Genomic DNA, 13601 nt, shown 5'->3' on the forward strand with positions numbered 1-13601 from the left:
AATTATATTACTAGTAAACTAATTAGTAATTTATATTTATAACAATAAATTAAGATATTATACTATATATTTAATATTTTTTTAATTAATATAATAATATCTAATACTATTTATTTATAACAATATAATTTTAATTCCCAATTTCTGTTTCTCTCTCGCAAGTCTAATTCCCAATTTCTTTCTAACTCTTTCATTCCTCAACTCACGACAACTTTCTCCCCGAATCTAAAATCTGAAACCCTAGCCCCAAACCAATTATTGCAAGCTCCAATTCATCTACCAGCGGCGACGAGGAAGACGATTGTTGTTATCGGTACTTGGCCAAGCAAGAGCTCGAACAGGTTTGCCATTTCTCCTCATATTCTTGGTCTTACCGTCGGCTTGGTCTCCTCATATTTTACCAATTACGTTGGACTCAACTCAACTCGCCATTATACATACATTCATTCAACATATATATATATATACACATTCAGAGAGAGAGAGAGAGAGAGAGAGAGGAGAGATTGGTATATAAGCTGTGTATGCCAAATCAAACACGTCTTGAATTTGAGAGTAAAAAAATAATTAGAGAGAGAAAGAGAGAGAGAATTATAGTAAGAGAAAAGCGTAATGGCGGACTCCAGTGATTCCGTCTCTGTCGATATGGAGTCCGTTCCTCTCGCCGGAAAGGTTAAAGTCAAACTACACTAACTTTCTTACATACGCATTTACATAGCTCAACTTGTATGCATATATTTTGTTCTGGGTCTGTGTTTGTGAAAAAGATATGTGTACTTGTGTGAGTTGTATATTTAAAATTAAATTACTTATATATATTTTTTCTATTATTTTCTTTCTAAAAAAATAATGTTTCCGTTCTTTGAGAGTTGAGTACACCGCCTGTGAGTATAGGCTTATAGCTTGCAATTGGCCTTCGCTTGTTAGAACAGCGCCACAGTCACAAACCCGCGATGGCTTCCATCTTAGCCCGCAAATCCGTCGCTGTGCTTCGTGCTCGTCATCTCGTAAGCCTTGAGATCGAACTTCCTTGCTTTTCTTTTTTATTTTAGTTCTTATTCGTTTATGCTTTTTGTACGGTTTAATTTCTGGTTTAGATTTTGGAATCCGATGGTAATGGTTTGGTTTTTATCCCATAATAAGTTATTTATACGCTCGTATTGGTGAGTGAATAAGGAAAAAGCGGTGAGGAGGGAGGTATTTTGGTTTTATTTCGATTTGGTCTTAGGGTTTCTTGTTTGTTCGACGAGGTGGAGGAAGTGTTTCGGATCTAAGATGATTGATGAGAGGTTACGAGAGTTTGAAATGGAGTTTCTTTCTTTTTCCAGTTTCTAATATGATATGAGGTGGCATATTGATGAATACGAGTCAAGTTAAAGTCTGCCATGGTTCATATTTCACTTTTAGAGTGTTAACCTGGAAATGGAGTCATGTTGAAATGAGATACATGGATTTACATTTGGGTTTTTGTGTGTTGGATTGGTGAATGGGGCTGGGGAAGGTACATTGGTGTATTTGCTGCATAGAAGGATAGGCTACGATTATTGTTCTATGCTCTTCTCACAGTCGGTGAATTGATGTTGTACTTGTATGAATAGGTTAGAACAGAACTTAATGTGCAGAAGGTTCGGGGAATCTAGGGTGAGCAAAGTGGTTTTCTGCCAATTGGGTGGTTCCGTAATGAATTCCTTTGATCAATTTTTAGCCTGTAAGTATGTATTGAGAAAAGTATGTGCATTTTCTCTGACTGATTGTATCAATTTTACATCTGAAAACTTGGCTCATTTCCAGTCTCTGGGTCTCACATGAATGTGTCATCATGGATTACATAGCAGCTGGTGCATGCTATATTATTCTGTGCGCATTCTGTATGCAGGTGCGTGATGTGGCAAGTGTGTGATCTTCTTGGGTTTGCTTTGGAGTTGCATAATGCTGAAGCAACAAAGTCGAAGCTCATGTTGAGTTATCAAAAACCCTCTATTTGAAGAGTTACTCATTCTCACGTGAGCGCCAGCTACTATGCGCAAGTAGGAGAGAGAGGAAAAGCGAGATGAGAAATAGAAGGAGCAGCAAGCAAAGAAAAGGGGGCTTTTGAAGCAGAAGAAGAAACCATTTGAAACCTTGTGGAAAATTATTTTTTCCGTTGCTAGATTTGCTGTTTGTGACATTCTCAAGATCTTTATTCATAACAATTGAAGGTTAGCATTCATTTCTTCCCGAATCTCATAAGTTTGGTGATTAAATTGCTCGTTTCAAACTTGATGGGAAAGAGTTATTGTTGTTCTTGACGTCTTCATTTCTTCATTGTTGGAACATGGGTAAAGTAAAGAGCGGAACTTTTGATATCTATGTCTCAACAGTGAGGAATTAGTGAAGAAACTAAATTAGGGAACTGAATCATGCTTATAAAAGAAAAAGGTGTTTGACCAACCCACCATGTGTCTCCCACTGGATGTTGAGCTTTTAGTAACTTGTGAATATAGGTTTTGTGCATGTGTATGGCCCTCTGCATAATTGGGGGTGTCTAGTATAAACACTAGTGCTTAATGTAGAGCCAAAATACATTTACCTTTCTTAAGGTTAGCCGGAAAACATCCTCAAACACAAACACTATGTTTGTTTTCATTCCCAACTTATTTCCGAGACAAGTCAAAACATACCCAATGTTTGCCATCATTCAAAAACACCTTATTTAGGTGTTTTTAACTGTTTTAGCATAAAAACATACATATATATACACACATATATACATAAATATATATAAAAAAGGCATGATTTGACAATGAATAGTAATTTTTGTCTCCCAAAATACAACATTAAACATATAATACTTATTTTAAATTATCACCAAAGACATGATTTGACAATGAATAGTAATTTTTGTCTCCCAAAACATAACATTAAATATATAATACTTATTTTAAATTATTTCCAAAAACAAATCCAAACATACATACTATCTCTAACACACACTTGTTTATCTTTGTTTTTCTCTCTCTATTTCCACAAAACACAACAAAACACTCAGAAAATGAATCCAAACATTATGATGTTTAGTCTGAATGGATCTATTTCCAAACATTTTACTGAATGGATCTAAGCCCTTCCAGGTATGATGTTTAGTCTGGAATTGCCACTTGTTGATTAATGTGCTGAAGGCGCTTTTCTGAGCTTCAATAAGTTTTTTGTTTTGTGTTCCATTAGCTTAACTTTTTCTTAGTTGAATGATGTTTGTGACTAAGTGTACGTGCTTATTGGATGCCTTTAAAGTCATATTTTGGGAGTATTAGCCAAGTAATTCCTCTGTCCAATTTAAACTGTTAAACTGGAGATGAAGGATAAGGTCTGACCCATCTATTCATTTTATGTTTCCTGTTGTCCCCAGGGTGGGTGATGTAGGTGGGGGTGCGGAGGGCATTAGTAGGTGTATGTGCTATGGTGGATAAAATGAGATTGTTTAACTGAACCACTCACATTATTTTGGGTAGGTCGTTAAAACTTTGATTCTCTGTTTTTATATAGAGTTCTTGTGTATGTGAAAGTGGGATGCTTTGTACTGAGTTTATTTGGTTATACTGTTTTTCATATTATCTAAGGATGAAAAAAGAAAAAAGTTAGATATTAAAAAAATAAAAGACATAAACAAGTTTTTGAGAGCTTCTTAGTACACCATTAAGATTAATCTTCACTGTCCATTAAAAAAGGCAAATGTATAAATATGAGGTTGTAGTTCATTTTTTATAATCAAGTTTCAGTATCCATATTTTCATCAAAATTTTCTCAATAATATATTTTTTTTATTTCATATTATCTAATAGAGATGGGGAAATTGACGTTTCGGCGGAGGAAGAAGGCTGCCCCGCCACAGATGCCGCCTCCTCCTCCGGCGATCGAGGTAGCGTCCACGAGTAAGGCGGCTGTGAAGAAGAAGGCTGGAGGGGCGCGGTTGTGGATGAGGATGGATCGCTGGGGGCAGTCAGAATTGATCGAGTGTGACAAGAGTGTGATTATCAAGCGGGTCTCCATACCTGCTAGGGATTTGAGGATCCTCGGGCCCATATTCTCTCATTCCTCCAGCATTCTTGGTAAAACTCCCGAATTTGGCCTTTTTCTTGTTTTATGTTTGTGTTCGGCGGGCGCGGGTTGGATGCATGCTTCTCTCTGGGGTTTGCTGTTTCTGACTCTGTTTTAGGGTTTATGCTTGCAATTGCTAGAATATGTTGTGCTTGCTTGTGTTGTTTCTTTGTTTTCCTTTTCCTTTTTTGTGTGATTTTGTTTTTGTTGGATGAACTTGGCTACATGAATTGTGCATCCTTTTTGTATGTAATTGGATTTTGTTTACATATGTATTGCTCTTTCTTTTGCATTGTCATTGTTGAAGCAGAAAAGGTCAACTGTGTTTGTTAAGAGTTATTAGTGAAGGTCTACATATGTGTTTTTTTCATTCTGGCCCGTTGTGGAAACTATTAGCTTTATGATCATATCTTGGATAGACTCTGTACAATTTTTGAACATGCTTGGTGATTGAGGACTAGTTCAAAGAACCTTTGATTCTTTCAAGTTTTATTAATATGCTTAAACCCATAGTTTGATTAACTATGTGATTTGCTGGAAATCTGTTGATGTGTTCATGGATTGGGGGTGTTGTGTGGAAGCATTTATGTTATTTTCTCCCCATTTCTTTTGCAGCTAGGGAAAAAGCTATGATTGTTAACTTGGAATTTATAAGAGCAATAGTTACCGCTGAAGAGGTATTGTTACTTGATCCTCTTCGCCAAGACGTTCTGCCATTTGTTGATCAACTGAGGCGACAATTACCACAAAAAGGCCCTTCTACGCATGTGGTAGATCAAACCGTCACTCGGAATAATGAAATGCAATCTCCCACTGCTGGACAATGGCTGCCTGTTCCAGAAGCCGCTGAAGTTGTGCAAGATGAACTTCCTTTTGAGTTCCAGGTTCTGGAAATTGCATTAGAGGTTGTCTGCACATATTTGGACACCAGTGTTGCTGAACTTGAGAGAGATGCTTATCCTGCTCTGGATGAACTGGCCATAAACGTTAGCACCAAGAATCTTGAGCATGTGCGAAGTTTGAAAAGCAACCTCACCCGTCTGCTGGCACGAGTACAAAAGGTAAAGACATTCTTTCTACAAATGGTTGTGCAAGAAAATATCTGATAATTTGGACTGTGGTGGTAGCCTGATAACAGCCTGTGGAACTTTGGTTAGACGTGCCAATCTATTTCTTGTTGTCTTGCATGCCAACAAGAGGCAGCTTGTGCAACTGCAAATAGATGTCTTCTGTGTCCTTTGTTTAACTATTTATACTTCTTCTCAAATATTCTTTTGTTACATAGTCCGGGATGATGTCTTCTGTACATCTTTGCCTAAAAAAGTGATATGAGTTTTATTGAGTATTTTAACTAATTCACATCCAGAAACATTGTGTGATAGCTAATACATACGAGCATTAGGTTGCTCTTATAGGGCAACTATGTATTGTCTACTATCATTCTTCGATTAAATATTTGTCTGTGGTACCTAATTCTGTAAGAGCTCAAATTTCATCTACATTGAACATTGCACCTTTTTCAGAAGGATGCTCTAATGTCTTAACATTGGGCTTTATGATGTGTTCAATAGCCCTCGTGTCATAATTCTCCTTCCAAGTTTCTTATTTAGCAGCTTGCTTGTTATCAAGCCTTTTCTCTTTCCATCTTTTTATTTGAACTGCTAGTTAGACATTTCACTTACTTTCTCATAGTAGCTATTATGTGTGCATAAGAAAGTCGGTGCTTGTTATACACCTATTGATTGGAGTTCTCCAACTAGTCATATGAGACGAAGGAGCCTGGCCATGCAAATACTAGAAGAGATAAGGATGTGATGATTTTTTGTCGGAGATAAGGATGTGATGGATTTTTATTGGAGATAAGTATGTAACTGGTTTCTTAGTTTGCAGAGTAACTTTATTATGACTTCATGTTGATGTAAAAGATCCGATAATAGTTCTAGGAATTCAATGCATCTTACTTTATAAAGTCCACTTATGTATCGCAAAACCATAGTCCCTGCTATTATATATCCATAACTTCGTATTGGAACAAACTATATTCAGCAGCAGGGACTGTTTCTGGAACCATTTCCTCCTTCTCTCTTTCTTTGTTGAGTATCGTCAGAGAAGATTTACTTTTTGCCTTTTTTGGTGCCCAATGATGGATGTCTAGATTCATTTGGTACATGCATCCATTAGGTGTTCTCTTTTCTTTGATAACCGAAGGAGACTTGGAAACTACTATTGTCTAGGGCGTTGCTTTTTTACTTTCTTGGGCTGCAAACATGGGATGGATAATTGGTGTTCATGGGAATTAACACGGCTAAAACTTAAACTGAAGGAAAATTAGGACATTTTGTCAGGCAAAAAAAGTGAAATTCTCCGATACTTTTTTCACTTTTATGGACACAACTAAATATTCTTCCAAGGTATTGTTGAGGTTAGAAGAGAGGTCCACAACACGAACAAATTCATGAAAAAAAGGAACTATAGGTGTGTATGAGTGAGGTCAGGTGTTTGAGCTTAAGATATGTTTAATAGTTAAAGAAGAGTAGATCCTATGTAGTTTCTTGAAATTTTGAGCATTTTCATGTCCCACGGATTTGTTACTATGACGACGATGTTTGATTAGGACTATCATAGCTTTTAGTCTTATGCGTACCTATTTCCAACTTCTATGGTTTAAATACATTCATTTTGATGGTCTTTCCCCTGTCAAAAGCAGGGTACTTATTTCTTTTTACGTTGTGCTTAAAAATGTGCAAAACGTCATTGTTGGTAGGTAAGAGATGAAATTGAACATCTTTTAGATGATAACGAAGATATGGGACAACTATACTTAACACGGAAGTGGATACAGAATCAACAATCTGAGGCTTTACCCACAGGTCCTGCATCAAATAGCATTGTTCCTGCTGCAGGTCATCTCCGTCGACTCAGCTCTACCAGAAGTGGTAGTTTAATGAGCAACTATTTTAATGACGATGATGTGGAGGATCTGGAAATGTTGCTTGAAGCTTACTTCATGCAATTAGATGGCACCCGCAACAAAATACTGTCTGTGAGTCCCTTTTTCCTCTGCAATAGCATAATACTGCTTGTTCCTGGTGTTCTCTTTCTGGATTATTTCTTATGTGGATTTATAATTTACGCTCATAGTCAACATGTTAAATAGACGCACTGTTACAACTTCATAAACACCAATCCTAAACTTAGCTTTTTTGGTTTAATTTTTTTCTTGATCGTTTTTGCTTCTGTTTGATTGTTTTCGCTGGCTTCATCACTTGTTAGCTGGCCGTTAATATATAGCTCTACTTGGTTTTCCCTAGAACATTTTCCTAACAGTAATTCCAACTGGTGTATATTGCTATGTGGTCGGAAGATAAAGTGTTTTAATTCATGTGGTCTGAAAATACTGTAACTATATTATTACAGTTATAGAGAATTACAACTGGAACATGTTGTAAAGTTTTAAACTCTAATTAACATTCTCCTATCTTGCACGACCTAAACCTACAGGTACGTGAGTACATCGACGACACAGAGGACTACGTCAATATCCAACTCGACAACCAAAGAAACGAACTCATCCAACTGCAGTTGACGATGACAATAGCCTCGTTTGCCATCGCAGTCGAAACTCTCATAGCTGGGATATTTGGGATGAACATTCCTTGCACATTGTACAACATCAATGGGATTTTCTGGCGCGTTGTCGGGATCATGACAGCTGCTTGCATAGCGCTATTCATTCTTGTTTTGGGATACGCCAGATGGAAGAAGCTCATTGTTTCTTGACGTCCTCGGAGACAATATATGTATCTCTATCAATAATAAAAGAAGAAAGGTAAATAAATAAGGTATTGATCTACGCATTGGGTTCTTCCTCCCAACAGGTGGAATTTCTTACATTGTAACATAGTTAGCCAGTTAGTTGCTTCATGTGAGTTTATCCAAGTACAAAATTAATCAAAGTACAATATTATTGCAAACTTGACTTTCGTTTCCCACTGTTAATGATTCCATGGTCATTGCATCCTGCATTCTCATGTTTCTTAGGCATTTCCTAGTTTTCCTGAATATATGAGAATAGGAAGTTTATCCTTTCTGTTAATTTTAGGGTAAATTATGATAAGCTCCTCCAAAGTTTGTCGTAGTTACAAATATTTTCTTATTGTTTGAAAAATTATGAACATTTATTTGAAATTACAAATACCCTCTTATGAGAGTGCATTATTGGGGATATTTGTTAGGACATTTGTAATTTCAGAAAATATTTGTAATTTTTTAAATAATAAGGAAGCATTTGTAATTAAGATAAATCATAGAGGATGCCTTTATAATTTACGCATATAATAACAAATAGCATTTAAATAATTAATTATCACCACCTTCAACCCCATTGTCCCCTATTCAAAAAATTTCTCGTGTGCAATTATAAGCAAATTTGACTATTACCTAAAATTTTTCCGAGGACATCTCAAAATTGAAGTTAAAAGGGCGTTGGCAATAGTTTTTATGATGGGAATAAGTTGTAGAGAAAGTCTAAACTGTAATGAAAGTTGAATTTTTAAAAATAAAAGTTAAGTGGAAAAAATTGAAGTTGGAGTGTTTGGAAAAATAATTTATATTTAAGAATAATTGCACTGTGTTCTATGAGGTTTGGTGTAATTATGTGTAGATATTTTAGTATTTGGGAAATTATATCTTATACTTCTGATATTTGTTTCTGAATAACAATTGGACTTGTTCATTAATTAAAATTTACCAAATTTCTTGATATTGAAAAGAAAAAAAGTTAAATAAAAATTTATATTTACCCTTGATTGACTTATGACTTATGACTTATTGTAGGTCAAACGAATTTTTTCTAATTAAATTATTGTTATACATCTTACACAATAATGTATAGGGAAGGTATATCTTAATGATATTTTAGTTTGGAAAAATTTGTTTGACTTGCAATAAATAAGTAATAATAACGAAATTGGGGGTGAATACGACATTCAACTTTTTTGCTAATACAACAAGTTCAGTGAATTTTGATTAAAGGATGAATCTATTTACTTAAAAAAAAAACATCTTGAGTATTAGATATAATTTCTCAAACTATACAGAGTTATATGTAATTACACTAAATCTAAGAAAAAAAATAATGTAATCGTTCATAATATTTATAAATTGTACTTGTTGGTAGGGAGTCCTTAAGGGATAATTACACCGCCTCCCCTGAGATTTGATGTAATTACATATAGATCCCCTGTAATTTGAAAAATTACATTTAGCACCCTTAAAGTTTGCTTTCGTCTAACAAAGAAGTCGCTACACTAGTCGAAATTAATCAAACTTACTGATATTAACTAAAACTTGAAAAGAAAATCTATATTTACTAAAGATTGACTTATTATTGACTTATAGTAGGTCAAATAATTTTTTTTATGATCAAATTATCTTTATACGTCTTCATGCATTAATGCATGTGAGGAAGTATATTTTCAATGTTATAAGAGTAGTTTAGTCCAAAAAAAATTATTTAATCTGTAATAAGTCATTATTAAATCAATTAAAGGGTAAATATCATTTTCAATTATTTTTTTTTATTAATATCAGTAAATTTTATAAATTTTGACCAATACGGGGACTTATTAGGTGGATAGATATCGTGGGACCTTTCCCCCTATCTCCTCTGGCCACGAGAAATTCCTCCTAGTAGCCATTGACTACTTTACCAAGTGGGTGTAAGCTAAGCCATTTGCCCGTATCACAAAAACAGAGGTGATGAAGTTTATATAAAAGAATATCATCTATCGTTATGGGCTCCCACGAGAAATAATCTCAAACAATGATCGGCAGTTCTAAGGCTATAAAATACAAGACTAGTGTAAATGATTGCGCATCAAATAGAGATTCACATCAGTAGCACACCCCCAGGCCAAGGGGCAAGTGGAGGTCACCAACTGAATCCTCGTTCAAGAAATTAAGAGACGATTAGAACGAGTTGGTGGGAACAGGACAGAAGAACTAACTAGTGTTCTATGGGCATATCGCACGACCCCCCGAGGATCTGTGGAAGAAAGCCCCTTCATCATGGTTTATGGAATCGAAGCAATCATTCCAACTGAATTGTGGGTACCCTCCCACAGAATTTTACATTTCTCTAAAGAAAATAATACGAAGTTAATAAAAGAAAATTTGAATCCTATTGGAATTGAGAGAAAAAGCTTTCATTCACATTGAGAGATACAAAAATACTATGATTAATGCCCACAATAGGAGAGTAAAAATACGAAATTTCCAAGTGAGGGATCTAGCATTGAGAAGGGTGGACACATTGAAACCAGTGGGAAAGTTAGACCTACTTAGGAAGGACCCTTTAAAGTCACAACGGTAATAGGACGAGGAGTATATGAGCTAGAAGACCTTGAATGACGCCCACAATCTTGTCCCTGGAACATACATACCTAAATAAATATTATGCATGAAGAAGAGCGTCCCCATCGCGTTCAAAGCACTTTCCAATAAGTCCTCCTGAAGGACTCATTCTAAAAATATCATCCTGAATGACGCCCTCCAATAAGATCCTCCTGAAAGACTCCCGCTAAAAGTGTCCTCCTGAAGGACATTCTCCAATAAGTCATTTTGAAGGACTCCCTCTAAAAATTTCCTCATGAACGACATCGTTTAATAAGTCCTCTCTTGAAGGACTCTCTCTAAAAATGGCCTCTTGAAGGACATCCCCTAATAAGGTCCCTTGAAGGGCTCCCTCTAAAAAGTCTACACCTGCGGACATTAAAAGTTAGATAACCATTCTCCTGTTGGGGGCACTCCCTAGAAAGGTACACTTTAGTACATTTTTTAGGTGAGGCGCAAAAATAACATAGGAGTAAGTCCTACCAAAACTCATGCAGGTTTCCATCATCGATGGAGCCCCCGGAACTCCCATCTTAAGCCCTCATATGCTTCTCTAATTTATTTTCGCATAACTACATTTCATTATATATATCATGGGTAGTAACCCCCTGTCTAAGTACTCATATACAGGTAGTGTAAATGAGGCATCCTCCAAGAAAGCTAAAAGGAATCTCCCTCAAGACGGGTAAAAGAGGTATCCTTCTGGATAAGCCCCTCTGGTGTTGTGTTGCATTAGACAAAGCTTAAGGGTTCCATCATATCAAGAAGGCAATACAAGCATCAAGTACAAAATGAAGAACTAAAAGCATCACATTTCAGCCGTTGGCCTAAAACCATGGTCAGGGGCAGAGCAAAAATAACATCGAATAAAGCAAGAAAAATAGATTTTCTTATCACAGAGCAAGAAAATTAAAATTGTTTCATCTAGCAGCTAGAAAAAACCAGTTAGACTGCATCATCATTTTTTTCCCCATAAGCGAGATCTTCTTTCTCTTCCTCAAGTGGGGCATCAACAACAGGCACATGGGTGGCAAGAGGCTCAACATCGCCAGCCAAGTGAGATTCTTCTTCCTTTGATTTTGGGTGCGTTTACACTGGAGATCCCCTTCTATGAAATCAATTGCTGCTTCGTTGGGGTGACTCCTAACCTCTGCCTCAACCTCCCCCAATAAGTTGTCCAAATCTCCTTCTGCAAAAATTTCCCAGAGTCAGCATAGAACATAGAAGAAGCACAATTGGAGTACAAAGAAAGAAACCAACCTGAGTTTGGAGGGAGGCTTCCATCCCCGGGGATGGAGGGCTCTGCAAAGGGATCAGACACATTATACAAAGCTTTAGCAAGGTCAAGGAAAGTAGGCTCCTCTCCTGCAGGGGGGTATCTTTGAACCTAAAATTGTTCCTTATACGCTGTGAAGCCATGCTCAAAGTAAGGTCCAACTATCTTGGCCACCTCTTGCTGATATCCCTCAGACTTCTTGAAATCCTTAAAGGCGACTCTCCCAATAGACCTCCAAATAGTTCTTGCCTTCCTCCGAATGGCGAAAATCCATTATCTCCTTCTCCACCGCCTTCTTAAGGTCACTCTTATAGCTGGCCACCTCCTTCTGTAGCCTCGTCATATCGTTCTCCAACTATTGATAGCGGCTTGTAGCTTCCTTCTTCCCCTCCCTCAATTTGGTATTACTCCCTAGGCGTTCCACCTTGTCCTCCGACTTCCGCCTTTGGGCATCGTTTGGAGGAATAGAGGAACCAATGCGGCCTACAAGAGAGCTCTTCATACACAGAGGCCACCTGGAAAGGATCGAGAGCATCAGAAAAATTGTTGCATAAAGGAAAGAAAGAGAATGATACCTTGAATAAATAATAAGCCCCCATCCCTTTGAGCTCTTCCTTGGGAAGGGGGGTAAGAAGCTGCTTATCCCCAAGAGTCAAAACCTTATTCCTCACATCAGCCACTAAGGGATTTCTCCTCCTCTCTTGATCCAGTAATTGGTGGTTGTGAAGGCAGATAGAGAAAATGCGCAAAAACCTGGGGGGTGTGAATTTCTTCCTTGGAAAAGGGGGCAGGAGGAGGCACCGATGAAGGACGTGAGGAGGGAGCCCCCATAGAGCCTGTGCGAGGCCTCTTTGAAAAACCCCCAGCCACTCGACTCGGGGAGGCACCGATGAAGAACTGAGGAGGGAGCTCCCATAGAGCCTATGCGAGGTCTCTTTGAAAAACTCCCAGCCACCAGACCCAGGGAGGCACCAATGAAAGAGAAGGATGGACGTTTACTTTCCGACTCACTAGAGGGGGGGCGGCTTCAAGACCTTGGAGTTGGAGTCCTCCAGCGTGACCCCCCAACACATTGTCCCTCATGAGTTTACAATACATGATGTTCTCTGCAAACAAACAAAGGAGAGGTTGATACTTCAAGAAGACATAAGAAAGAAGATGCAACAACAAATAAAAACAAAAGGAATACCCAAAGAATCCCCTAAAGGTCCGTTTGAGGGGCCAAGCCAGAGTGCCCTAACAACCTCCCGCCAATGAGGGACTCGACAGTCATAAGGGGATGCATTCAACTTAGTACTCATGTAAAAAGAGTCCTCCTCGACACAGAAAACGTGCTGCTCAAGTCAAGGATGAGATGGAGTCGTGCCTTATCCATTGATTTTTGCCATTTTTCTTGAAAATGCAGGTCACGTACAGAGTCGTTGCGAAGAGGGACTCATTCTCTATAAATACAGGCAGTACCCCTCAACACGAACACCTTCAAGGATATGAAAATTATCTTGCTATTTTTTTGCAACTCTTAACTCGTGCTTTAGCCATATTTTGCTTACGAAATTCTTATTTTTATCTCAATTTATCATTATGATTTATTTGTATATTTATTTATTCCTAAATTTAGAACTAACTTGAGTTTCAGAGTGCTAATGCTTTATTTTGCAGGTCCTATTTCTCAAATTCTTTTGTTCAACCCGTCCAAATCCATTGTCATGATGCAAGAACATTGGACCCATACTAAATTCACATGCATCATCGCTGATTTTAATGGCCGTCTAATAATTAGCCCAATCCATTAGGTTGTCATCAATTTCTTGTGGTGAACTCACCAAAATACCCTTGTGGATTAAAAATTATAATTTTA

The 13601-nt window shown here is 37.3% G+C and overlaps 1 protein-coding gene across 15 annotated transcripts; it reads left to right on the forward strand.

The window, feature by feature from the left end:
* Window positions 1-148: 148 nt before the first annotated feature.
* On the forward strand, window positions 149-8048 carry MGT6 (magnesium transporter 6). 15 transcript variants are annotated; one of them, XM_088877750.1, is made up of 9 exons: window positions 149-341; window positions 895-1007; window positions 1599-1708; window positions 1877-2198; window positions 3386-3484; window positions 3819-4085; window positions 4690-5135; window positions 6839-7117; window positions 7576-8048. In XM_088877750.1, exons 6-9 carry the CDS (start codon window positions 3821-3823, stop codon window positions 7852-7854), a joined length of 1269 nt encoding a protein of 422 aa, XP_088733876.1. In that variant the 5' UTR covers window positions 149-341; window positions 895-1007; window positions 1599-1708; window positions 1877-2198; window positions 3386-3484; window positions 3819-3820; the 3' UTR covers window positions 7855-8048. The 15 variants fall into 15 exon arrangements, with proteins under 15 accessions (XP_088733876.1, XP_011070255.1, XP_020547562.1 ...); XM_011071953.3 differs by lacking the exon at window positions 3386-3484 and having other exon boundaries at window positions 868-1007; XM_020691903.2 differs by lacking the exon at window positions 3386-3484 and having other exon boundaries at window positions 1833-2198.
* The last annotated feature ends 5553 nt before the right edge of the window (window positions 8049-13601 follow it).

This window comes from Sesamum indicum, linkage group LG2, assembly GCF_026168435.1.
Source record: "Sesamum indicum cultivar Baizhima isolate 11 linkage group LG2, ASM2616843v1, whole genome shotgun sequence".
NCBI classification, from domain to species: Eukaryota; Viridiplantae; Streptophyta; class Magnoliopsida; order Lamiales; family Pedaliaceae; genus Sesamum; species Sesamum indicum.

Excerpts from the sequence above, each read along its gene's own strand:
- MGT6 (XM_011071953.3), top strand. The coding sequence starts at position 3,821 with ATGGGGAAATTGACGTTTCGGCGGAGGAAGAAGGCTGCCCCGCCACAG. Across the intron at positions 5,136-6,838 it reads TGCTGGCACGAGTACAAAAG|GTAAGAGATGAAATTGAACA; the intron begins GTAAAGACATTC and ends CATTGTTGGTAG. Across the intron at positions 7,118-7,575 it reads CCCGCAACAAAATACTGTCT|GTACGTGAGTACATCGACGA; the intron begins GTGAGTCCCTTT and ends CTAAACCTACAG.